This window comes from Chinchilla lanigera, unplaced genomic scaffold, assembly GCF_000276665.1.
Source record: "Chinchilla lanigera isolate Chin_1 unplaced genomic scaffold, ChiLan1.0 scaffold00020, whole genome shotgun sequence".
In the NCBI taxonomy this organism is placed as follows: Eukaryota; Metazoa; Chordata; class Mammalia; order Rodentia; family Chinchillidae; genus Chinchilla; species Chinchilla lanigera.
Window position 1 is genome coordinate 14,858,815 of NW_004955421.1, and position 27,317 is coordinate 14,886,131.

At 43.4% G+C, this 27,317-nt stretch overlaps 1 protein-coding gene across 1 annotated transcript in view; it reads left to right on the forward strand.

Annotated features, from left to right (window-relative positions):
* Pdzrn3 (PDZ domain containing ring finger 3) overlaps nt 1–19,945 on the forward strand; it is a gene marked incomplete in the record, with an annotated part of 230,324 nt that extends 210,379 nt beyond the window's left edge. The window contains 6 exon segments of the mRNA XM_013513763.1: nt 1,613–1,700; nt 12,163–12,261; nt 13,339–13,401; nt 15,007–15,108; nt 16,613–16,729; nt 17,437–19,945. Coding sequence (XP_013369217.1) covers nt 1,613–1,700; nt 12,163–12,261; nt 13,339–13,401; nt 15,007–15,108; nt 16,613–16,729; nt 17,437–19,008 — 2,041 coding nt within the window.
* Nucleotides 19,946–27,317: the final 7,372 nt, after the last annotated feature.

Genomic DNA, 27,317 nt, shown 5'->3' on the forward strand with positions numbered 1-27,317 from the left:
TAGCACCCTGTATGAGTGTGCACGACCTGTTAGCTCTTTTCTTGAGGTCGCTGTCCCTCCTAGACAGATGAGGCACTGCAGACTCACCAGCTCTGAACAGTTAGGATGGCAGTGTGGAGGACCTCAGCTCTTAGCCATGACACTCTATGAGGTCCCAGCTGATCCTGGATACAGCTGGGCCACTCAGTGAATGTGATCATTCAAACCAGTTATGTGATGTTACAGAGCAGAACTGCCTCACCTTATTGATGAGGCCTTTAAGGCCACTTGCAACTCTAAAATGTTAAACTATCACAGTGACAGGCCTTTTAGAAGACAAACCCCTAATTTCCTCTTAAGTCTAGTTAACATGACATGACTTATCCCCAGGGGCAACTTGAGAAATGTCAGAAGAGCCCAGAGGTCAGGCCTCTGCAGGTTGTGGCCGCAAGGTCAGCCAGCAACAAGAGCATGCTTTTGGAATGAACAGGAGCATTAAGTTGATGCCTGAAAGCCCAGACCTTCTAACAGTATCCTCAGGACTAAAAGCCCCTTAAGTGCAGGCAGTATATTTGCCTGATGGGTCCAGAAAATTGAAAGCCAAGTCTTATTTGAATGACCACTCAAGTCTGATGTGTTGTTTCAAATCTAAGTGCCTGGGAGGGACCGCCAGTGCCCCTTGATTGCTGTCTGACCTTTGAGAATGTGAAGTTTGGGTCCCCAGCCAACATTCCCAGGCAGAAGCTTTCCGTCTGCATCTAGCCCTGTGGATTCTAAGCTCCTGCAGAGCTGCTGACTGAGCCTGTTATAATCCCCATTGCCTGTGCCTCAGAGCGTCCATTAGTGACGTTTCAGGAGATGGTGGGCTCTATGAACTGTGTTTCACACATTTTACACATGTTGTCCTAAAGAAACACAGGATGAGTTTGTGTGCACACACATGCACACATGCATGTTCACGCCTGTGTGAGTACACTACACCTTCTATGTATACTGAGCTGAGGTGCCGGATGCATTTCTGGGTGTGGGTACCAGCCAGAAAGCTCACAAAGATACTCTGTCCTAGATGTGAGCACAACAGCCTCAGTCACCATCCTCAGAACTGATCTCAGAGGCGAGCACACACCTTTGAGTATCGCCTGAGTCAAGCCTGTTTCTCCCGAGAAATAGAAATCAAACACTGAAGCAATAAGCAATAACTATCGGCCCATCTCCTACGCAGATACCAAGTCAGAAGTGGGTCTCCTTGAGTCCACGATAGTGGGTTTGAGGAGGGACTCTAGGCAAAGCAGAGGCCACCTCACCTCGCCTCTCACCTCCAACTAAACATCTTCCACAGAAAATGAGTGTCAATGAACCTGGTGGAAATATTAGGAGTGTTTCCTCACCACAGAAGTTCCTGCACCCCCAGCAGTGCTGCCAGTCTGCTCTGGGGTGATGACAGCGGAGGATGGCACCGCAGCAGGGCTTTAAAGATCTTGCCTCAGGGGCTGGGGATTTAGCTCAGCGGCAAAGCACCTGCCTGGCAAGCACAAGGTCGTGAGTTCGGTTCCCGGTACTGGAGAAAAACCAAACCAAAAACAGAAAACCAAAAAAAATAATAATAATAATAAAAATCTTGCCTCTTTTTCAGGCATCCTTCAGCCCATGAGTACTACGACCCAAATGACTACATGGGGGACATCCACCAGGAAATGGACAGGGAGGAGCTGGAGCTGGAGGTACGAAGAACGGCCTGCTCTCGTTTTAGAGTTGCTATTACGAACGTAGAATGGCTGCCAAGTTCTCTATCAGCACAGAAACAAATGCTGAGGAAAATATTCAAAGAATCACTTCGGTCTGCCCTTTAAGAAGCTTTTTCTTCCCTCCTTTGCTTCAAAACAGCATAAAAGTCAAGTCCCAAAAAACAAAGTAAAAAGATAGGACAGTGAGTCCTTTTCACAACCTTTGAATTCATGCAGTCTTTACATTCTTGTAACTGTTACAAACCTCCTTGCCTTTCTGTCTTTCATATCAGCACCACTTTTTACTTAAAGTAAAATGCTCAGTTGATTGATAAATTACTAAAGTGAAGGAAGCCCTCCTCCAAAAAAAAAAAAAAGAGTTTGCCTACTGATTCTCCAGCTTCAAGATTTCTAACACTGGTTTTGAAAAAATCAAACAAATCTGTTAGCTCTCCTTAAGTGTAATTTAAGGGCAAATATAACTGAAGACTCTACATGCTATATAATGTCATACAGTCTTTTGTACGTTTTAAAATATTTAGCAGTTACCAGATACATGAGTTCTGTTTCTTTTAGTGAGATTGGTAGAGAATGGAGAAAACATCAAATTCCAAGTTGTAGTTACATATATTTTTGGAAAACCTTTGTGTCATATTTCAATGTGTTTTCAAAAACAGCAAGAGAATTTTTGAAAATTGATTCTTTGAAGCAGGGTAATAGAGCATCTTTTTAAAAAGACAGCTGATGTTAACGGGTAAGCCCTTTGGCACCGTCCGATCAGCCAGGGTAAAGCACTAACACTTTATCCAATTTCAGGGCCCACCACTGTGTGATCTGGGCTGCCCTACTGAAAGGGATGAGTTATTTAGCAGCAGTAGGTCCTGTGCAGTGACAGAAGCAGTACATAGTAGAAAAGAGCTGTGTTCGTAGAGCATTGCTTTAAATTACCCAGCATCCTCAATCAAAGCAGAGGATGAAGGTCAACAAAGTATGCAATTGGTAGCTGAGCTGGCTGCTCACCTACAGCCAGATGGGGTCAAATGCAAGTATTTGTCACTAGAGGCATGTGTGACTCGGTGATATTTCATTTGAAAGTTTAAATTTTCCTCTGACTACACCTGGTCTAACCAGGAAAGGCAGTCATTCTAACAATAAAAACTGCTGACTGTTTCTGCTCACTGTCTGCCACCCACCACACACATGCCACCCAATAATTGCTCCAGATAATCTATTCTGGTCCTTTAAAAAAATTAATAATAAATATTCTGCCCCTTAGTTAAAGCATTCTATCTCTTTAGGTTCAGTCCAGTTCCACCAGCAACTGATGACTGTCTCGGGACACTTGTTCTTTAAATTGTTAATAAACCTTCTTCCCAAAGGGAGTTCCATGATCAAATACATTTGGGAAATGCCAGATTGATCAAAACTAAACAGACTTCTTAGGGGACGTCTCAGAATCTTGACTACTGAATTAGCAATAGTAAATCCCCTGAGGAAGATGAGCAGATGCAGGAGCCAGATTTCCCAAACCTCTTTGGCCAAGTTAATGTGCATGTGTATATTTCCTCAGATTGTAGTTCTCTGGGCCAGAGTTGGAGAAATAGTCCTCTGCCAAAAGAAGGGATAATTAATAATCTTTATGGGATGATAGTGTTTTTGATGGTCATTATAATGGTCACAAAGTAGAGGTCTTTTAAAAGCTGTCAAATATTTCAGAAGCTAGATTTACGAAGTAGCATAGACTTTCAGTCTTTAATGTTTAGTTAAATGTGACCTTATAGTGGGAAGTTCACTAGTTACTTCGTCTGTAATACCTTGAGACACTAAGGGAAACTGTAGTGCCCCCTGGAAAAGCTCTCCTGTGTATAGGAGTTTACATAGGATTTGGGGAGATTCACTGTTCACTGAGCACCCCCATAATCTCTCCCATTTTTACTATAGCTAACTATCACCAGGACAGATACCTGATGGCTGAATCTCTTTAATTCAACTCATTTTAACTAAGGTAGTTTTTTTTTTTATTTTAAAGGGAAAAAAACAAAAACAAAATAACAAACACAAAGACATAAACAGAACAACATAAAAACAATAAAAGCAATACAGAATTTCAGATAAGGTGATAGGAAATTTACAATGGTTATTGTATTACATATTGTTACCTTCAAATTGGCTACTCAGATAAACAAATATAGGCATGTAAGATTGATCAAACAATTAAACATTAACTGTTCCTTTCAATACAGCAATAGAAATTAGTAGTACAATTATCTTAGCTATCTTATGTGTATATAAATACACATATTTTTCCCTTCTCTCTTTTCTCTTTTCCCTCATCCCAGTCATTCTTTCCTTTTGAGCAGTTTCTTTCCCTTTCACAATATCTATTGTACCTTTCAGATTTTATTTACTCTTTCCAGGTTCTTACACTAGGGAGACAATAGAATATTTATACATGTGGATCTGATTTATTTCACTTATGAGTATGGTCTCTAGTTGCATCCGTTTACCTAGAAAAGTCTTGTGTTTATCTTTCTTTATAGCTGAGTAATATTCCATTATATAAAAATACCACATCTTTTTTATCCATTCCTCAGTTGATGGCCATTTGGGTTGTTTCCAAGATTTAGCTATGACAAATTGCACTGCTGTAAACATGGATGCACATATATTGCTGTAGTATGTTTTCAGTTCTTCTAGAAAAATACCCAGGAGAGGAATAGCTGGGTTGAATGGGACCCTAATCCTAGTTTTTTGAGGACTGTCCACACTGGTTTCCATAGTGGCGGCACCAGTCTGTATTCCCACCAACAGTGGAGAAGGGTTCCTTTTTCCCCACAGCCCCTCTAGCGTTTGTTATGGGTTGATTTCTTGATGATAGCCATTTTTTGTGGTGTGAGATAGAATCTTAGTGTTGTTTTAATTTGCATTTCTCAAATGACTAAGGATGTTGAACATTTTTTCGTGTATTTTTTTGCCATTTGTATTTCTTTATCTGAGAACTGTGTATTTATCTTAGATGCCCATTTTTGTGTTGAGTCTTTGAATTTGGGGGGCTAACTAATTTTGTACCACTGTATCAGCACTTTAAATAGAAAGCTGAAATAAGTAAATGCAGTAGATATAAACAGTGGTATTAAATCCTGGTGTTTAGCACTGGTGAGCCTGGCCCATGACCTACTGCTTGCTTTCTCTTTATCTAAGAAGACTAGCTAGTATTTTAGCTAGGATGAAGTTTTAGAGGTAGCCCAGATTTTTTCTCCCTAAAAGGAGTAACTTTCTCAGCATGGACTAGCAGAGAGCTCTTGTATCTGATGGAAAACAATTCCCAAGATACACAGTGTGATGCAGGACTAACAACCTCTCTCCTGGGAGATGTGACAGCTGCAGAATCTTGTCCCCCAAGGTCTACACAGAGTGTGCAATGTAACAAGGTCCGTGTACATTAAAGTCAGAGAAGCTCTGCCTCTAGAGAAGCTCTATGGGTGCTGGGACAATTTCAAAGTTTCCGTGTCCTGTTGTTCTTGGTCACATCATCGGGGCTGTAGCGGTGCATTTCACACATTACAGCACACAGATGTGCCTCTAAGCCACTAGTGTCATCTACACTGTCCCTGCAGAATAAAGTTATCATGGGTTAAAAGTGACTAAGTTCCTTGGATACAGTCCATGAATAAAAGCAGTGACCAAGAATCCAAGTATTTTAAAAACTTATGAAGTATTTTAAATTAGATCTTCAGTATCATGGGACTTTACATGCATTCTTGGTTTTCATTCAACTCATCAGGTTTTTCTAAGTATCCATTACATTCGCTTTACTAGCACTGTGGAAGGCAAAAATGGAAGTCACCACCCTGCCTGCCCTTCAGGAGCTCATAAGCCTTTTTGACCAACCATAAGACATTACCTTCTCATTTCCAAGAAAACCCAAATGTGGACTTTCCCTCTCTAGCTCCGTGGAACCATGCTTACTACCAAGTGCCATATGTCAGCTCCAGGCAGGCAGGCTGCTTTTGTGTTTGGTCTTTTGTCAGTAACAACTTCAGTGTCACCAGGTGACACCTGTTAATGAAGCTCTGTCTCCCTTAGTACACTGGGCACCTGTGGAGGAGCAGCTGTGCTGAGGGCCAAGGCGAGGAAAGACTCAGTGCCGTGGCTGGCCATGGACTCATTGTGTGCCCACTGCTGGAGGCTGAGGCTCCAATATCACAGTCTCAAGGTGGTGCAAACTGGGAGGGTAGGTCTTTGTGGGGTATTGCCTCAGAGAGAGTTAGTGCTCCTCTCAGGAAATATGTTAGTGCCCCTGAGGGCAAGTTGTTATACAGTAAAGCCCATCTTGACCTTTTGCTTCCAGTCACACTATGTGACCTCACCCTCCCGTACATGATCCCACCACAGTGTGCCATCCGCTTTGCAGTGTTGTAGCTACAAAGTCCAGACCAGGGCCAAGCAGATGCCAGCAACATCCTCTTGCCACCTCCAAAGCCATGAGCTGAATAAGTATAAAGTACCTAGCCTCAGGTACTTTGTTACAGCAGCACAAAATAGACTGAAACATTCAGAGTTATTCTGAGGCTCACTGCAGCTACCCACCAACAGGGAATCTCCATGAATGAACAGAGCCATACCTGCATGTATCTCAGAGGAAGGTCCACACAAGGTCATCTAGTCAGTTCAGGCAGGTTAATAAGTAACCCCACTGCTGAGACTGAGTTTCCTAAAGCAGACCCAGCTTGCAGGGAAACTGATACATACATACTGTCTTGATTCTTACAAGATTCCTCAGAACAGGCAGCGCTATCTTCTAGGTTCTGTCCTGTTTTGTTGCAGCGCTTGGGCTTGACTTCAGAAGAACCAGGTTTGTTTTTGAGCAGGCGGCCAATCTCAACACACTGCTCAGCCTAAGTTGGACTAGAAGACCAACGTCAGCACTTTTGAAAGACAAACCAGTTCTACAGATATTACATATGAGGAAAATATATAAGAGCATGTTGGGATATTGTCAAAGCTAATGCACAGAGAAAAACAGATGTTCTGTCTTTTAAAGTACACAAAATGATCATATTTAGGTAAGTGTCAAATCCCTGTTATTGTGAAACTGCTTAGAGTAAAAGGGATTATTCCAAAGTATACCCCCGGGTTGAGCAGCCAAATAATTACCCATAAATTTTCAGGTACTAAACACCTGCTCTAGGTCTTCCTGTAGGCAATTAAGAAAGAAAACAGACATATGAAGATGGCCTTTTCCTTAATCTATTGTTTTAATCTCCCCAGTGATTCAGCGGTAGCAGCCTACCCAGGCTGGGAAGCTGCATTATGAGGTGATGATGTCATTCTGAGACCAGAAAGGAAAGGAGAGGTATAGTTTCAACAGGGGTGTCTAAAATGATCCCCGAACATGGTTTCTGAGAGTCATATAAGTAGGTCAAATGGAATTGGGATTGCCCCAGAGGTAATGCAGGGGGTCCAAGCCAATCTGGCATTTTCTCCATAGCTTGAGGCACAGGGCAATGGCTCCTATAGGGAACCTGTCCTGCTCAGCCCTGCCCTGCCCAAGCCAGCCTCCCCTCAACTCCTCCAATGTAATCAGGATCTTTATCATTGTCTGTACTTGCAAACCGGAACCTTCACATATGCACCTAATCTCAGCCTGCATGGTATTTCCCCTAGATCAGTGCAGAGCACAGTCTTCCCCACAACTTCCCCAGCCGCTCTACATGCCCCCACCACCATTATGTACTTATTGGCTCTCTCCCCAGCTACACAACAAGCTCCACGAGAGCTGAGCTCTTCCATTTTTGTGCTTAAACAATGTCTGCCATATAGGAAGAATCTAATATTTGGGCACCTAAATATTCACTGAAGGAAAGAAAGAATGGGTGTTTTGCCACTGTATTTCAAATTAAAGGTCCTTAAGGGAAAATTCAGTCTTTTCAGAGACATGATTCACCCTCACAGCACCACATACAGATGTAGAAACTTGAGATAATTCAGAAGTATGCACAGAGGTCCTGGACCAGTAATGTGTCAGTGGCCAGGCTTCTTGGAAGTGGGTAAACCATGCAGATTAATGTTGGCATCCTCCTTGATTAAAGTGGCTGGTGCTGAAGCAAAGCACCTACATTACCAGTGTAGAGTGGCCCCCTTAATATTCTTAATTGAAATATCATGTCAGCTTCATCTAAAATGTCAGGTTTAGCTGTTCATTTTTATCAAACAGTCTATCTAGCCCTGTAAGCAACAGGATACCAGCAATGGGGTAGCTGTAATCCAGATAATGCTAATACATTATTCATAGCTATTTGAATAATCTGTCCATCATCACAGACAGATATGTATTGATAACCTCTCTGTTTTCAGCGATATGCTCAATGGTGTAAGGCTAGATCAGAGGCAGAAAGAAATGTTGAGAATTTACAAACCACCCAGTAAGTTTGAGGGATTTTAATTTCCAGGGAGTCCCCAAATATTGGGCCTTGTTTTAAAACTGTAGAATGGCTGAGACATTTGTCAAAGTGAAGTGATTTTCCCAGGCCACACTGATCATAAATGACAAAACCAGGGCTATTTTTCATATAGACCTTGATTGTGTTCTAAAATCTCAAGCTCATTCATCCAGTTTTGTTTAGCCTCATGGTATACAAAGCTAGATACTGCTTTTATTGTACAATGCCTTACTCTAATTTCTAAACCAAGATAAACATGAATCTGTACAAATTCAAACACGATGGCATCTCTTACACTGCTGCTTCCCAAGCGTTCCTGGAATCCTAGTACTGTGTGTGTAACATTAGCAACCAGCTTCTTCAGAGATGTTGAACCATTCTGGAGATACTGAATGACTGGGACTCAAATTGTGTGCTTGCCTTCCAAATGATACTTTTCTGGCTTTTGTTTCAAATTCATAAGGTTCAGGTAAAGCCAGAAAATATTACAACCCACACAGTCCTAGCCAATATCAACATCAAATACATTCCTAAACTCCAAATACCCTTTGCTTATTACTTAACATGTGCTTCACCGACATTGGTTCATCCAAGAGCCCACATTCTTTTAAAAAATAGACCGCTTCCTAGATGGAAAACTGCTCCAAGGACCACCCTTAATTAGAATGACTCTGCAACTCATATCTGTTTCAAAGATCAGGTCCTAAAGATTTGCTTCACAAGTAACTGAATGGTGGTGGAAGAGAGGTATCTTGAGGATGCGACTCAGGTATGAATAAATTCATGTTTGTTTCATATATAGCTTCACTTAGTCCAAAGATACATAATTTTTAGTTCTCCTACGTTTTAACTGTGGCCCATTACATAAGGTCAGGTGTGGAATTTTCCACTTGTGACATTATATCAGTGCTCAAAAGTTGCAGGTTTTAGAGCATTTATGATTAGGGATGCTCAACCTGCATTAATTTTCTAACCACATGTGGGGTTAATGGCAGCATATAAAGTGTTTGAGGGTGCATAAGTGGTCCTTGGTTAATTACCCATGATTCAGACGAAAATATTTTAAAGCAGTAAACGTTTTGGGATATTTTCTGTTTCAACCTTAAATTACACTCTGAGAAAGTTTTCCCCCTAACTAGGAAAGGAACACAGATTTATTGGAGGAAACTGGCAGACTGAGAAAAAAAAATAGGACAAGAAATGCACCTCTAGTAGCACATGAACAAACATCAACTTTATAGCTTAATGGTCCTCCAAATCTCTATCAGTCAATATACTGACCCCCCTAAAAAAAGCAAGTACAGAGTGGATTTTATCAAAATCAGCTTGTTGTATCAGCACTTGCCTTTTTCATACGAGGCCAAATCTAACCCTTTACTATATAACAAGGTGTCAGCTGTCATATTTCATATGAGTTTTCCTTTTTTCTACTTGAATACCCACAAGACATTATTCATTTCTCTTCCAAGACATGATTTCCAGACTTTTTACTTTCCTGAGCTTGCAAATAGAGCCCTTAAGTATAAACATGCATTCTAGAGAGTTGTGTTTGTCAGACTACCTGTGGTAGAAGACAGAAGGACCAGGCTGACTGGTGTGCTTTGAGTCGGTTGCTGACCAATCTGTAGTTCTACTCTGAATGAGTATATAACTCACCCCAAATACATGTCATTCAGTAATTCCTGGTCTACATCCTGTCTAATGAAACAACTCCATTAGTCACGCCCTTGGTTATCCTGACATTGTCAACCCAACTGCTATTGAAGTTTCTAAGTGCTCCCCCTATTTTCCATATTTAACTGATCATGACCATGGAATACACTTCTGGTGGTACTGGAATAAAGCTCTGCAGAACTGTGGCACCTTTTCTACCTCCTTAAGTGATACTCACCTTTCAACCAGTCATTCGCAGAGATCGTGTCTCATATTCTTACATTTGATTCTGTTCAAAGCAGTATCACAGCACTTACTGTCTTGCTCATTTACCTTCTTCCCAGATCTCCTGCTATGGGTGGATGTGGGCCTGTTCCCAGCTCTGGTAGCGCTAGCACAGTGCAGCATCTGAGCTGCTCTTGTGAGACATCAGCAAATGGTCAGGAAATCTCGCTAATTCAGACTAACTGTTAGTGCCAAAATCAAGAACATCTTGCCTTTGACCCAATCCAAAAAAGCACACACCTAGAGAGATACCTGGGCATGTGCTTGAAGCAGAGGAGGATGCTGTGTGGCTAGTCTGTTTATGATACAAAAATTGGCTACTGAGAAAGATGTGCAAAGAGTTTGCCCTCGCAGTTAAATATGACCCTTAAACCCAGGCTCAGGATAATTCTCAAAAATGGGGAAGGAAATTTCTATCTAATGCAACTAAATTATCAGAAATTAATAGGGTGTCATTTCATGAGAATTTACCATATTGCTAGAGCTATAATTAGGAAGTCATTGAATTAATTAACATATTAATGATCAGAGAAATAAACCTCTTACTGAGGATAGCAATGAAATATATGTACCACACACACACAAATAACTCATTGTAACCACAGGCAAATATACCTGCACATAATTGTTATACTGCCACTTACTGTGGGCCAAGCGCTGTGCTCAGAGCTCATGTTTCACTTCAGTGACTCTAGAGAGGAAGCAGATGCTTAGGGAGGACAGCAAGCCCATGATCAACCTTCCAGAAAAAGGCAGAGTCGGGAGACACATACAGCTCTGCCTGTCTGCACAGCCATAACCCTTCACCATGTTATACACCATAGACCAGCCGTGGAGAAGGCTAAAAGCCAATTAGACCATAGCAGTCATCACTTAGAACCTTCTGACCCATCCAGTGATGCTGGGCTGTAATCTAAGCTCCTTAAACTGGCGTATGGAGTGCCACCTGTTCTGCTCAGCCTGCCTCTGTCTTCCTTGCATATTGGGCTGTGACCACACTAGCCAAGGGCCTTTACACCTGCCATTTTTTTGCCTGAAAAGTGTCCATGGTATTAGTTACCCTGCCTTTAATGGGGGAGGACCCAAGAAGTATCTGCCATGTAATTATTATGAACTTCTATGCAAAGAGAGATGTATCCTCCTGGTGAGGAGCCACTTGAAAATGATCCCCAGAGACAGTGGCATGAAGACCCTGCCTTAGAGCCCCTCCACCCTTCTAGTTGGCAAGCATATGAAACTGTAAAATTGAGGCCAACAGATTTTCGAGATTACTTCTCAAGCAGCTCTTCAAATAGGCCTGCAGCTGATGACTGCAGAAACTTTCACAAGACATCACAGAGCGGGTGGTGGGGTGACTTGGCCCATTAACACTCTCGGGGGACTCAGAATGTCCCCTCAAAGCTCCCGTGACATTCAAAGTTCTTCCTGCACTGTGAAGTGCAAACTGATTACCACAGTAACATTCCCTGTCCTGTGTGTCCCACGTTTGGGCTCACTTTGCTTTTATCTTATTCAATTTGCAATAATAGCAGCTAAAACTAATTTCTCCACTGTAAATATCACAGCTGTTGTAGAAAGCATTAATTGCACACTATCGTGTTACTCTCCTTTCTTGGATCAATTTATGTGTAATCTGTTTGCAAATTCTGTGACTGTGACTATTAAGGAAATGCAATGTGAAATTAGCTTACAGAATACCCTGGAAACATTTGTACCCAAAACACCTGGATGGTGTGGGGTGTGGAAATATTCTTGTTGATGGCAGACAATGAAAGAATGTTTTTCAAAAGTCCTACCCCTGAGGTCTTGACACTGAGTGAAATATGGGTAATTTTTCTTTGGGAGGATCAATAAAATAACTATTTTCAAAATGACTTTATATTGACTCAAAGGTCAGAAATGCCCTGGGCATTGATCCCATGTCCATAATCACTTTTTGTTTAGTAAGTTAACCGGCTCTGCATAGTTGAATGCAAAGAAATCCAGTTCATCATCTAAACAAAATATTTTCCAAGCCCTTGACATGCTTCAGATCTCACCGCCTGCTGGAGTTTCACTGGCCAACTCTCTTTGTCTAGGAAGTGGATCTTTACAGACTGAGCAGTCAGGACAAGCTGGGCCTCACTGTATGCTACCGGACAGACGACGAAGATGACATTGGGATTTATATAAGCGAGGTACAAAAGCCATGTTTTTGAAACTAATATATCAAGACCAAAATATTGGGTTTTGTTTTTCCTTGTATATGTTCTTACCCTAAACCTAGTCCAAGCAGTTTTTATAAAGACACAAATTACTTTGTCCCCTTCACCACGCCCCATGGAGTCGCATCTTTACTGTCTGTACATAAGGCAAAATTACCCTTGAGGAGCTGCAAATCAACCATAAAATGGAGTCGTTTACATGGTTTTGTGTGTTCAACCCCAAGGGAATGGCAGGCTCACATTTCCTAACTCATGTGCATTGAGTGGAATGGTGGATGGAATCACTTACACTTTTAAAATCTCCCTCCCTGCCCCCCTCCTCACTCTCTGTGTTGCTTTTAGAGGAGTGTATATAATTGGGTTCATATATGTTAAATGTAATTTATATGAACTTCTCAGGGTACATAGATGAAAGTTGTTTTGATCTTCCTGGGAAAGATAATGCAAAGCAGCTGATTTCAATGTGGATACTTTGTCAGGCACATCCATCCTTGCAGGTACACAAGTCCACTTTATCAGGAAATAAAATCTGTTTCTCTGGGATGAACCAAGAGATGTGTCTTTCAGATTTTATTATCCCATTGGACACATCACCCACCAAGCTTTGTGTTTCATATGATGGTATTTTAGGACATTCCTCTTATTCTCATTGCCTCAATTATTTCTAAGGGTATTATGCAAAATTTCAGTATTTGGTATGAAATAAGCTGTGGTTGCCAGTCAACATAACATGAATACCCTTAAATTCATTCTCTAGCACTAGCTGGATTTTAAATACTATGGACACCAAAAGGAATCAGCTGTGCCTCCTCCCACACAGGCTGTGTAGCAAGGCTGCCAGCAGTGACCTAAGAGCAAGCCCTGCAAGGGCTTGGAAGCACACGAGTCCATGCTTGTCTGTTTTTGCACGAAACTGCATCTTGTTTATATCTGTGCAAAGCAGAAACACCAGGATGAGCATGACTCTTGTGTTGAACGTGGCCTTTGGAAAGTGCTGTGTGTTTTCATGTGTGCCTGGGTTCATGCCAAGATGTCCGCCATGTGTTTCAGATTGACCCTAACAGCATTGCAGCCAAGGACGGGCGCATCCGTGAAGGAGACCGCATCATTCAGGTAGGTCCACTCACTCCCAGCGGTGGCCTCATCGGGAGCCTGTCACCAAACAGCAAACTCGTTCTAACAACAGCTTTAAGATCATACAGAGGGCTGACTGAGACGGGGTGTAGTGAGGCCAGATAAGTTCATGAGTGAGGGAGCAGGGGAATCAGATATGCAGGGAGTGGTAACACAAGCAAACTGCCCTGAAGCTGCCCTGTGGAAAGACAGCCTTGTAAGAGATCAGCCAGTGCCTCTCGTGTCTGTGCATTTTGGGGGTGCCAAAGACATGGCCTCACTGAGATCAGGTCTCCCTGAAAGACTCATCGAGGACCAAGCACCTCAGTGTGGGCCTTGCCCTTAAAAAGGGATCATGGTTGGCAAATTTAGCAAAATTGAGAAGTCTTCAAATTTCAGAACAGTTAGCCATGCCATAAAATCAGTTCTACTGGGAGCATCTTTACCCTGAGTGCAGTTGTTCTTTCAAAGCAGGATGGGACCATTTTATTTCTCATCTGGCTATAATCTCACAGAAGCTGAAACTCTTCACTTCACTGTATCCCACAGGGCTTACCTTCCTGTTTCTTCCCACTTGCACTTTCTCATTTCTAATCCACTGTGTTTATCTTTCTTGTTACATATATCACCACACATAATTTTGATTTCCTTCTTCCAGTGCTTATTCTGTTTGCCCAGCCTGAAGCCAGAACCTCCAATGATTGTGGTTCTTCACTGGGAAAGTGACCCAGTGTCTTTACTCCTAAAGAGTCAGGAGGCCTTTTTGTTGTTGATAATGGTGCCACAGTTTTCCATGAGCTTTTATGACTGAGAAGGAAGTACTAAGAGGCACTTTACAGACTCCCTTGGGCTGTAGCCATAAAGCTCCATTGTATTGCAGCAGCCCTATTTCCTCAAGGTGACTAGGGCCACATATGTCAACCAGTAGCCTCCCCTGGTGATACCTCTTGGTTCCCTGCCATATATGGTGGCAAAATCAGCTGAGTGGCTCAACCGCCAACCCAGTGGAACCATTGCAACATCCCCTGAAGGAACCATCAGCTCTGAGACCAAGACCTGGAGAACTCAAAGTTGCTGGGACATGTTAAGCAGAAATCCCACATGGAAGTTATCCGCTTGACCCGCTATGGACCATAAATAAATTAAAGTGTTAAAATGGCGACACAAAGCACCATGTACAGTTACATTCCTTGCTCTGCCCTCCATCTCCCTGATATTTTCATGAGGCCCATTGCTGCCTTTTTCCCCTATATTATCTAAAAATAGCTGTACTAATGCTTTTGTATGTTCCACTTATACTCTTACCTGAGTGTGACGTCTGCATGCCCTCTGCACAGCAGGAAGAGTTTTCTCATTGTCCTCTTCTGGAATACCCCGTATCACAATCAGCTCATGAGCTACATATGCAGTGGGGCTCTTTCAAAGACCAGACAAACCACATCAGCCTGCGCAAGGCCTTTCCTTCCTAAAATCAGCGTTCATTTTCTGCTACAGCAAAGTTCTGTTTCCCAGCCCTGGGTGGGTGACAAATATAGGCCTGAAATAAGATAGAATGTTTTGCATAGTCTCATCCTGCTGTTGTCTACCCACCTTTGTCCCTCTTAGATTAATGGGATAGAGGTACAGAACCGTGAAGAGGCTGTGGCTCTTTTGACCAGTGAAGAAAATAAGAACTTTTCACTGCTGATCGCAAGGCCTGAACTCCAGGTGAGTCCGTTTTGAAACTAGGACTGGTATTTCAAAATCAGATCCCCAGCCCCCACTGTCGCAGAACACTGCCGGAGAATGGAATCTGAACTTGAACCCTTTGTACCCTAGAAGGGCAATAGAACTTGCTGTGACTGAGAAGTCATGTGATGACTTACTTAAGGGTGATGTTGACACCCACCCTGGCAACTCCAGTGCTAGCCCAGCAAGATCATTAATGCAGAATCTTAATGAAGGAATGGAAAGGTAACAGCATGGAAAACACAATCTGGGACTTAAACACCAAGGCATACAACTTTGTAGGGCCTATCTATATCTTAGCAGGTCCCATTTACAATAGCAGAGAGTGAACAAGAAACATTGACTAGTAAATAATAACTAATACTTAGTGATTACCCAGTCAGTGCCCAGCCCTGTGTGGGACACATTACTCACTGGCCATTCTTCCCTGGAGACTGACAGTCCCAGAGAGTCCAGAGTTAACCACAGAAGCCTGGGTGGAGGATGGCAGGCCTGCGAGATCTGATGTGGAAACCATTGTGAACGACTCAAACTTTCTGGGAAATAGAGACCTCTTTTAGGTAGGAAACTGAAATGAAAAATAATCTAGGGTGTATGACTCACTGCAGATGGTAGCATCGTGATCTTGTAGGGAACATTACTAATGACCTTCCAGGATCACCTGGACTTTTCTTAAAAGGACCAGGTAATGAGCATCTCTCTTGTCTCCATGGCGACTACTGGACTCTCTTTTTTGGCTCCAAAGCAACCTTATACAGTACATAAACAAACAGACATCGCTGTGTTTCATTAAACATTTTTCTAGCAACACAAGATGGCAATCTATCACCCACAGGTGTACCATCTCCAAATTGTCTTTTCTATGAAGGACAAAAAGGATAAGACCTTACAAAACTGATGTCCTAGCCAGGCACACAGTGGTACTCTGGGAAGCTGAGGCAGGAGGACTGTAAGTTCAAGACCGCCTGGGAAATTCAGAGGCTTACCAAAACCTTTTAAAAATATTTGAGGGAAAAAAAAGTGATATTCTTGCCCACACCAAATAACGTTATTTACCACCTTATTTTTCTGGTCAGAAAGAACCCTTTCCAGGGCTTGGATGTGATTCATTGGTAGAACACCTGTCTAGCATGCACGTGGCCCTAGGTTTCATCCCCAGTACTGCCAAAGAATAAAAAGAACTCTTTCTATATTAAGCAAGGTTTCTCTTTGAGGCCTGCTGAACTTCATGGGGGCCACCAAGCAGAGGCACAGCTAGATCTAGGTGACTGTCCTGCACAGGTGGCACTGGAGTCTCTCTAATATGAGGATGGGGTAGCTCTCTGACCTATGCAATGTAATGGGCCAGTTGCATTTTGATGACTCCTGAAAGGGACCCTAGAAACAGTTCTCCCCAAGGTCATGTCCTTCCTAGAGAGAGACTGACAGAGGAAAAGTATACTCTTCTAAGTCTACTTGTTTTGGCTCTGCTCCCCACACCAAGCTGGACGAGGGCTGGATGGACGACGACAGGAATGACTTCCTCGATGACCTGCACATGGACATGCTGGAGGAGCAGCACCACCAGGCCATGCAGTTCACAGCCAGTGTGCTCCAGCAGGTAACGCCCAGGGCCGGCCACACCCTGCTGGGCTGCAGGAAACTCTGCTCCCTTCATCCACCTTTCTGATGCTAGAGTCCATGAGAAGCCCACCCACCGGGAAGATGGGGGAAACAGCTTAAGTGCTTTTCTGTTTGAGCAAGCAGGAAATGCAGGCTGATAGTCTCCCTGGCCAGGCTTTTAAGGCTGAGCAGTAACACCCAGGCACAGCTGACCTCGCCATAGTTGTTAGGAAAGCACAAGTGCCAGTGCTGAAGTAGATCAGAGAAAGTGAAGTCATGTTTTTGAAACTACAGCAATTCCCTCTGTTTAACCTGAGCTACTAAGAGCCCTGTAGGTCCCTCCTATTCCACCACCATGGTCACGGTCACAGCTACCCACTTTGAGTGCTCAAGTGAGAGCTCTTTATGCTTCCTACTCCCCGTTCACTGGTTCACAGACTCATTTGTTGAGATAGCTATTATCCCCATTTTGCAGAAGGGAGAAGGAAGATAAGAACAAGGATAAGAGATTGTTCAGGTTAGAGTACCAGGATAAACAGAGGTCGAGCTGGCCAATTCCCAGGCCCAGGAGCTTGCCCTGCTATCAGATGCTGCTTCTCTGCCCTAGAAATATTCCCTTTCCATCTGGAGAGGTTAGACCTCGGCACCTGCTCCTCAGGCTTCCCTCACCCCGCCCGATGGGTCCTGTCTTTTTCTCTTATGCAGAAGAAGCACGAGGAAGATGGTGGGACCACAGACACAGCCACCATCCTGTCCAACCAGCACGAGAAGGACAGCGGCGTGGGGCGGACCGACGAGAGCACGCGCAACGAGGAGAGCTCGGAGCAGGAGAACAACGGGGACGATGCCATGGCATCTTCCAACCCGCTGGCGGGCCAGAGGAAGCTCACATGCAGCCAAGACACGCTGGGCAGCGGAGACCTGCCCTTCAGCAACGAGTCTTTCGTCTCGGCCGACTGCACCGAAGTGGACTACCTGGGCATCCCCGTGGACGAGTGCGAGCGCTTCCGCGAGCTGCTGGAGCTCAAGTGCCAGGTGAAGAGCACCAGCCCCTACAGCCTCTACTACCCCAGCAGCCCTCTGGACGCCACCAAGAGCGACCCCGAGAGCGTGGACAAGGAGCTGGAGCTGCTCAATGAGGAGCTGCGCAGCATCGAGCTGGAGTGCCTGAGCATCGTGCGCGCGCACAAGATGCAGCAGCTCAAGGAGCAGTACCGTGAGCCCTGGCTGCTGCACCACGGCGGCTTCCGCAACTACAACACCAGCCTCGACGTGCGCCGCCACGAGCTGTCCGACATCACCGAGCTGCCCGAGAAGTCCGACAAGGACAGCTCGAGCGCCTACAACACCGGCGAGAGCTGCCGGAGCACCCCTCTCACCCTGGAGCTCTCCCCCGACAACTCCTTGCGGAGGGCGGCGGAGGGCCTCAGCTGCTCCGGCAGCGAAGGGGCTGGAGCCATGGGTACCGCAGAGGGTTACGGGCCGGCCTCTAAGAACCTGCTCGCCATCACCGAAGACCCCGAGGTCGGCACCCCAAACTACAGCCCTTCGGCCAAAGAGCTGGACCCCAGCCAGCCCCTGGAGAGCAGCGAGCGCAGAGCCAACGATGGCAGCAGGAGCCCCACCTGCAGCCCGAAGCTGGGCGGCGCCTACCTGTCGCCCTCAGCGCACTCCCCATACAAGCACGCGCACATCCCGGCCCATGCGCAGCACTACCAGAGCTACATGCAGCTGATCCAGCAGAAGTCCGCCGTGGAGTACGCGCAGAGCCAGATGAGCCTGGTGAGCATGTGCAAGGACCTGGCCTCTTCCAACTCCTCGGAGCCCAGGATGGAGTGGAAGGTGAAGATCCGCAGCGACGGCACGCGCTACATCACCAAGAGGCCGGTGCGCGACCGCCTGCTGAGGGAGCGCGCCCTCAAGATCCGCGAGGAGCGCAGCGGCATGACCACGGACGACGACGCGGTGAGCGAGATGAAGATGGGGCGCTACTGGAGCAAGGAGGAGCGGAAGCAGCACCTGGTGAAGGCCAAGGAGCAGCGGCGCAGGCGCGAGTTCATGATGCAGAGCAGGTTGGATTGTCTGAAGGAGCAGCAGGGGGCCGACGACCGGAAGGAGATGAACATCCTGGAACTGAGCCACAAAAAGATGATGAAGAAGAGGAATAAAAAAATCTTTGATAATTGGATGACCATTCAAGAACTCTTAACTCACGGTACAAAATCCCCAGACGGCACTAGAGTATACAATTCCTTCTTATCGGTGACTACTGTATAATTTTCACTTCTGCATTATGTATATAAGAGAGACCACTACCATTAGGGTAGAGATTCCTGCCTCGTTCAATGCGGCAAGTTTTTGTATATAAGATAAACACAGTCGTCATGTTTATAGTCCAAATTTGCCACCCCTACAACTTAGGGTGTCGCCGCTCCATTTAAAGTGGAGGTAAGATACACCCTTACTGTCTTGGAAGGCAATATTAACAAACAGCTTTTTTCAAATAGCAATTGTACTTTTTTACTTGTTACCTTTTACATAAAGTGTTTAAATTTCAGAAAAAAAAAGAGATCTCTTATTAAGCATCTTTCACAGAATAACTTCTTTAAACTATATTCATATTTTAAAAGGTTAAACACGCTTTTTTTTTTCCTGCCTAAAACACAAACACAACTGCCAGTATGTATTTTTAATGGAACCCTGTTTTATAATGTTACTTCTCTGAATGTGTTTCACAGGAGTGACCGTTAATATATTACGTAGGTCTAGGTTTCAACGCAAAACCACGCAACTCTGTGGTTAATGATTTAATACACATAACCAAACCAGCGGTGTTGAGTTGGAATATACATTTTAACGTTTTTCTCATTAAAGTTCCCAAGAGAGTGTAAAGGTTCTAAGAGAAAGCAAAATATCATGCAGCTTTATGGGAGTTTAAAGCATGTTTGCAAATATTTGCAGCCTGTTGGAAGAATGTGCATGTCCAGGAGAGTTCTCGGTAGAGTCGGTTTGTGGAATTTTCAGTGCTCATTGTAGTAAACTTTTGCTTTGTAGATTCGAAGGTACAGACTTATACAAGCAAGTTCATGAAATCACGATTAGTTACAAACATTAAATGAAGTTAAAATAAATTATTATTTTCTATTTGATATGTTTTCAATGTGATTCCTCATTTTGCAGTGGTGCTTATAAAATAAAAGCTTTTTGCAGTGTTGATTTTTGCCCTTGGTTGCATTACCTTCTACCTCAGAAGGAGGTTAAGTGTCCCTCCAGTCTTTCGTTCAGCCTGGAGCCCAATGACAGATGTAAAACTGAGGTCTAGCCGCAAAGAATAATGAATCAAATGCAGCATATAGTCTTGCCATCTGATAGCCTGATGGGTCCAGTCAACCTGGCCTGATAGCCATCCACAAGGACTGTGAGGGTCCGGGTCATGTTTACAATGAAATGTCTTTGGTTTGTTACTGCTCGTCAGGAATGAGCAGCTCTGGGTGACAAGGTCTACCTTTCCATTTCTAAGGTGAACCTGCACATCAGGCAATCTTAAGAGAATAGCGAGTCACCACAGCAGGTGGGCTTCAGAACTGGTCTCTTTCAGACTGACACTGCCAGGAGCTTAAGTAATGAATTTTCTACAAATCATTCCCCAGTTACAGTATTTACACCCATTTCAGTTATAATAAATATAAAAATAAAGATTAGGAAGGGGTACCATTTTTCATTTGTCCTTGTGCCAGACATGTGGTTTACTCATTACGTACAAGGGATTTTAGGTATCTCATCAATTTTTCTCCCAAAGACCCTTTGGGATTAGAATCTTAAAACCATTTAAGACCAATTAGTTGTCACATTTGTAACAAATGACTTAATGAAAATTAAACCCTAAAATACTAATTCTTTGCTACTAAGATATCTCTTCATTACCTCTTTCAGAAGCAGGCAATACTAAGATAATTACATCTGCCCTGTAATTCTAATCAGTGCTCCAAGGTGAAGTTTTTGCAGAGTGGACTGTTAAGGCCGCCATGTCCCAGTATTCCCCGAGTTCAACTTTGACAAAATGAGATCCTCAGCAACATCCCCCAGAAGCTCCCCACCTCCCACACTCTAACCTCATAGCCCAGCTCATAGTTAATGGTGCGCAGAGAACAAACATGAGTCAGGTGAATTATAAATTGCCACAGGGCATGTACAAGCATCTGTTATTTGGGACAATAACCTTCCCTATACATGTTCTTATTAAAGGCAAGTGAGGCAGTGTAGCCACAAGGACAAAGAGCTCTCGCCTAAACAGTCATGGCCTATCAACGCTGAGCAGAGGGATTTCTGCCCAGTGCTGCCCATGTGCCTCTGGACTTAGGGATCAGCCTATGCCCTCATGAAAAAGTAGAGGGAAATAATTAAATAACACAGTCAAATCCAGTTCTAGGTCCTTTAATCCCAATGTATTTTTAAAAAACACTTTTATCATCTAGATATGCTTGATCATAACTTGCAATGTAATCCACACTTGATCTTAAAAGGCTGGGGAGTGATTGCGATGCAATCTGAGGCTTCTCAATTCTAACATAGCAAATCCCTAAGAATAAGTTGGAGGAGACCTTAGAAACCATCACTGTCAACAAGCAGGCCCCTGGCAAAGGAGGCACAGAAATACAGTGAAGCTTATTAGTAAACAAAGTGGGTCTGGAGTTCAGCTTCCAACACCCGGTCCTTCATCTCTTAGGGCCCCATACTCAGAGGGGAGATAGCATTCACATGCACAGTGAACTTGGAGGCATTCAATCCTGTGCCCTCGGCCAAAACATCAACACATTTCACCTCTGGATGCCCCACAGTGAGCATAAGCCAAGAACTATGAATCTGCCATTTCTCCAACAAACCTAAGCTCCCGAGTGAGTCACAGTGCAAGCCTTGCTGAGCTGGCGGTTGAGCTGAGGGATTTTCCTGGGCAGTGGTGAGGAGATACTTTACAGCTTCTGTTGTCACTGAAGTGAAACACCGGATGCCAGGTGCCCAGGGATCTGCTGGAACCAATGCTATGCTTCATTTCCTGGACTCACTTAGGAATCCACTGGAAGGTATGGATTTTCTCCTTAGGAAAGAAGAAACAGACTTACAAAGGAACAAACTGTATATAATTTTGGAGGCCTCATAAACCCCCAGAGTCCATTCATGGATCTCCAGTGGGATAAGAATCCCAAATTTAGCCAGAGACCTAGCTCAGCAGCACAGGTGTCTGCCTGGCAAGCACAAGCTCCTGAGTTCAAGGTACCAAAAATAGAAGTAAAAAGATAAGAATCCCGAATTTAAAGCAAGTAAATATAATAGCTCTACATGTTTATTTTTCATTCTTATCAGTTATATAACACTATTCAATTTGAATGCCCACTTTTTCTATCAAGGGAATAAATATTTCCTATTAGAATCATACTGTTTGAGGTAATTAAAATTCAACTAACCACTAGTGTCTATACTCTTCCATTCATTGTGCTAATGACTTTTCTCACAGATGAACAAATTTAGGAGCTATGAGCACAGATTCCTGGTTCTCCATAGCACCCACTCCCCGGGTTGGATGGCTCTGGTTTGAACTATTTCTAGAAATCAAGGGAAAGGAAATAAGAATGTATTGACCTCCTAGAGCTACCTATCTACTACAATCGCCACTAGCTAAATGTACTAAGTACTTAAAGTATGGTTAGTCCAAAGACTGTGTATTTTAAAAAGAATAAATTACATCAGTTTTATACGAGTTGAAGTAATTTTCCTAATTTCATGTTTTACCTTGAATTTGGATTAGTACATGGTTCACATTATACTGCTACTAGACATTGCTGATTCAGAAATGGCAGGCATGCATATGCAAAACACTTAATGCCCTCTTATCAAGTTCCTGGATTACTTTGCGAGGCAGGTGACTTTATCAAGATTTTAGACTCACACTAAGAACTCTGCCTGAAGAACAGAGAGATGTGATTTGAATTTCACATTACCTGACACCAAGCCCTTTACAGTCACCTTTGTTTCTCCATCTATTCCTCAAGAAGAAAAGCAAAGTATTCCCAGATTATGTTAATATTTGTAATATATGTGTGATTAAAATAAAAGAGATTGCTTCAAAGTGGCAGGCCTTTTACTGAGTTCCCTTTGAGTTCTAAATTACTAAACATTCTAACTCTGTGGGCAAGAGCCCATGATAACACATAAAAATATAGGAAAGTGGGGCACAAATTAAGCTTTTCATCTTTTAAATGAAAACAGGAGATCCCAAACAGAATCACAAATACGATGAGGTAGGACTATACATCGCCTAGGGAATATCAGTTGGAGAACTAATTAGGATTATAAACTGAAGTATGAAAATGACCGAATAATTATCTACTTGTAGCCCTCAGAAGTAGGTTATAGGTTACTTGTTAGCAAAATTGCCCAAAACCGAGGAAGCAAACACAATTCTGCCATAAGCAACTGCAACTCCCACTTTTATTTCTGCTTCCCAGTCATTTTAGCATTTTAGGATTTCTGTGAACCATCAACTAATTAAAAAGAAATCACTAAAATGAGATAAAATGCTAGAATTCTCATGGCAAATGCTAGAGTCTTCAATTTTGATTAAATGTGAATTCCCTTGAGCAGCTACAGAAGAACTGTGGTTCTGTGTGTTTCATTCAGATGGGCTTCTCCGTTTAAATGATCCATTTTTCTTTAGTTTCCAGTTGCAGCTAATCCTGAAAGGGCATGTCCTGCCCAGGCATGTGATTTGCCTGTAAGGTGGTTTTCCCTTTCAGTGGCAGAAGGCTGACCTTATTGCCCTTAGTATTGTTCAAAAATGAAAAATGGAGAATTAACGATCCTGCTTTCAATGGGGCAATTGAAAGTTGAAACTTGCTCACGATTTAGTGAGTCTTGCCAAAATTCTCAAAAGCCAAGTGGAACTAACTCCCCAGACCTCATCAGAGTCTCTCAAGAATATACAGTACTGGGTTTGGATTGAATTGTGCATTTAATCTGCTTCCTCAGCTGCCATCCCAGCTGTGATGGGCTTGATTTGGCAGGCTCAGTGTGAGGAATCGGGAGCACCCCTTGCTGTCGGGAGCCAAGTCAGAACTTGGCACGGGCTCCTTCAGCCAGACGTCACCGTGTGGACACTTGGTTTGGGCCATGGTGAGTTCCCAATGACCTAACAGTCTAGTGAAAGAGAAAACAGCAATGCAATCACCACACAAAATACTTCGTGTAAAATGCCAGCAAGTTTGGAAAAAGGGGCAGAGAGCCCATGTCATGTATTTCAGGAGTTCTTCTGGAAAAATTACAGTTGATCTGAGATGAATGTGAATTAACTAGGCAAAGACAGTGGTTCTAGTCCAGGCCCAGGAGACAGCACAAGCAAAGGCCCTGATGTAGAACAGATGTGGCTTATTTGAAACAACAACAATAAAAAGGCAATCGGTGTGGCTTGAGCTAGAAGCTAATGGAGGAAAGAATAGTGAGAATGGTGTGTGAAGAGATGGAGAGAGTTCTGAAGCAGCCAAAGTACCGCCTTGAACATTAATATCCACAGTATTGACTAGCTCTTACATGCGGGAAATTACCCTAAATTTCTTATGTGTGCTAATTCCCCTAACCACAGGGCCTGTAAGTGGGATTATTGTCCTTATTGTGCAGATAAGAAAGCAGAAGGTGTATCAAACAACCAGGTGGTATGTGGCTGTGGGAAAATGTGACAGTAGTTGCTTCTGACCCCCACTTAGTCGCTGCAGTGGGAATTAGTCCCCTGGGACAGTGCTCATGGATTCTAGCCCTGGGAGGGGCTGGTATATTTTAGCAGATACCTGCTCTCTGGTCACCTGGGGTGATCACTGTGTCCTCTGCCTTTTTCCAGATCCGCTTATCAGGGGCTGGGGATTTAGCTCAGTGGCGCAGTACCTGCCTGGCAAGTGCAAGGTCATGAGTTCAATTCCCGGTACCAGAAAAAAAAAAATCCACTTCTCACTGTGGTGCTTCCCAATTCTAAGCCACAGCAGACAGCACCCACGTAGCAGGCTTAGTCAACACATTAACCAAGGTGACTCCTGGAAAGAACATATTTCCTTATGCCAGGCTGTGTTTTCCAACGCTCACCATGAAACACAAAGCAGCAACTTAACAAGTTTCCTCCTGCCTCCCTCACAGCTACCAGCTCCCTACCAGTTCTTGCACCATGGCAGGTGAGCACCAGATTAATGAGATGGTCCCTGTCTTAGTTACTTTCTCTGATTACTGAGACAAAATACACAACACACAAGCTTAAAGGAAGAAAGGTTTATTTAGCTCACAGTTTGTAGAGCTTTCAGTCCATAATCAGTTGGCTCCAAGGCAAGGTGGCATGGCAAATAAGCCTTGCAGAGGACAAACAGTTCAGGGTAGACAAAAGGTAGCAAAGCAAGCAAGAGACAAGACAAGTCTCTTTCTGTCCCTTATATTGTATCCAGGCTATTGGGATTAGGGCAGGGCCAAACTCATCAATGGACTGATTTAGTGATCACCAACCTTTAATCCTAGCATCACACAATGAATCAATCACACACTCTAGATTCAGTTACCTCTGAAAAAGCCCCACCTAGGACTGCATGAGGATTTGGGGGGACATGTGGACACAAACCATAATAGTCCCATTTATGCACAAGGGAAAAGATAGTTTAAGTGGTTTTAGGGCCACACGACTTGTCTGATTACCTCTGCCTCAAAATACCTCTCCTGAAGAGGTCCTTGCTGTGTAAAATAGTATAGGTGGCTCCACATGAGGAGAGAGGTTTCCTAAACCCTGCTGCCATCCAATCAGATCTTCCGAGCCAAGACAGCAAGCTTCCAAAGGCGCTAAATACCACGTCCATAAAGTAGTTGCTCAGAGCCAATAAGCTAGAGGCACAGAAAGCACAAAGGGGGCTGAATGAATTCCTAATTCATTAAAATTTATGCTTTTCCATTCTCTGAGAAGCAGGGAGTCTGAGACACGGAATGTGGGGTTTGCAGACGTCTAAGAAACCAAGGCTGCCCTGTTGTGTGTTAGCTGGAGCAGCATCCTGTGAGTCGAGGAAATGAGGGCCTGATGGGAACGGGAGACTCTGAGAACCACTTTCAGGGACCTGTACTTGTGGAAGCTGTAGGCTTCAAATGGGACCTTGCTACTTTAAGCACATGAGCATGCTCACTCTCTGGATTGCCTGCCATCGATGTTGGAAGTGGTGCTTTTGAAGACTTACATTTGACAAAGTTTTTAAATCAACTGCTAAGCCTTCTGGGTCCTTCTTGACCCATCCTTTTTAAAAAGGAAATCTGTTTTTATCATCTAGTCCATCAACTCTTGTACTGTCCCCTCATTCATACCAGGAGGACTTCTTTAATACCTACATAAGGTAAGAGGACCATGTTTCCATTATGAACCATGGGGACAATTTATAAACAGGAGTTGGAGTTTATTTTTTCATTTAGTAGCAAACATAATTCCAAAAGAAGCATATACTTTGCCATATACATTTGCATTTAAAAGCAAAGCCAAAAATTACAGTTCTTAAAACCCCCAAGACTCAATGAATACATTGTCCTGACTGACAAATAGGTCCATTCTGTGAGAATATTTGTAAGTCAAATTCATTCCTAATCTGACAGAGTGAGTCTTATACAACACATCTGTGAGTCTTGTACAGTTGTACAGTTGTACCTATGAAAGTTCAAAACTCAAATGTAAGTAGGGGACTTACTGTACTCAAAATATACAGAGTAGAAAGACCTGAAAGGACAGCAGGTACACCAGCAAACCCAAGCCTTCTGTCCAAGACTTTGCCATACTGCGAGCAAAGATACATAATTTTCTGAAATGCTTTGGAAGACATCAGTGGTCAGACCCCCCAAAAATAATTCTATTACACCACCATGCTTCCTTGATATTTTTGTTTGTTTGTTTTGGTTTTGGTTTGGTTTGGTTGTTTTCCAGTACCAGGAATTGAACTCACAACCTTGTGCTTGCCAAGCAGGCGCTGTGCCACCGAGCTAAATTCCCAGCCCCTTCCTTGATATTTTTGTCACAGTGACCCCTTTCAAGTGCCAAAGCAAGCTACATAGAATGCACTCAGTTTTGCATACAAGGTAAGGGACACATAGAGCCATTGGCCTGTCCAAAGCAAAAGCAAAAGCATCATAAATCACAGTGACTTGCTCTCCTGGTCTAAAAGCCTCATGTCATCTTTATGATTTTGAATGTGACAATGGATTCTTAGAGACAATACCAAAAGCATGTAAAAAAAAAAAGAAAAAAAATAGATCAATTGGACTTTATTAAGAAAATAAAAAGACAATCTATGAAATAGGAGAAAACATACAAATAATACATCTGGTGAGAGTCTAGTATAAAGAGTATTCAAAGAACTCCAGCATAATAAACTATGGGCCCACTTTATGCCAACACAAGAACAAAATGAAAACCCAATTTAAAAATAGGCAAAGGACTGGGAGATTCCAAGCTGGGAACAACTTGAGGCTTGAGTTCTGAACTCTGAAGAGATGTGCCAAAAGTAGTAAATTTTGACTTAGAAATTTATCAGTTT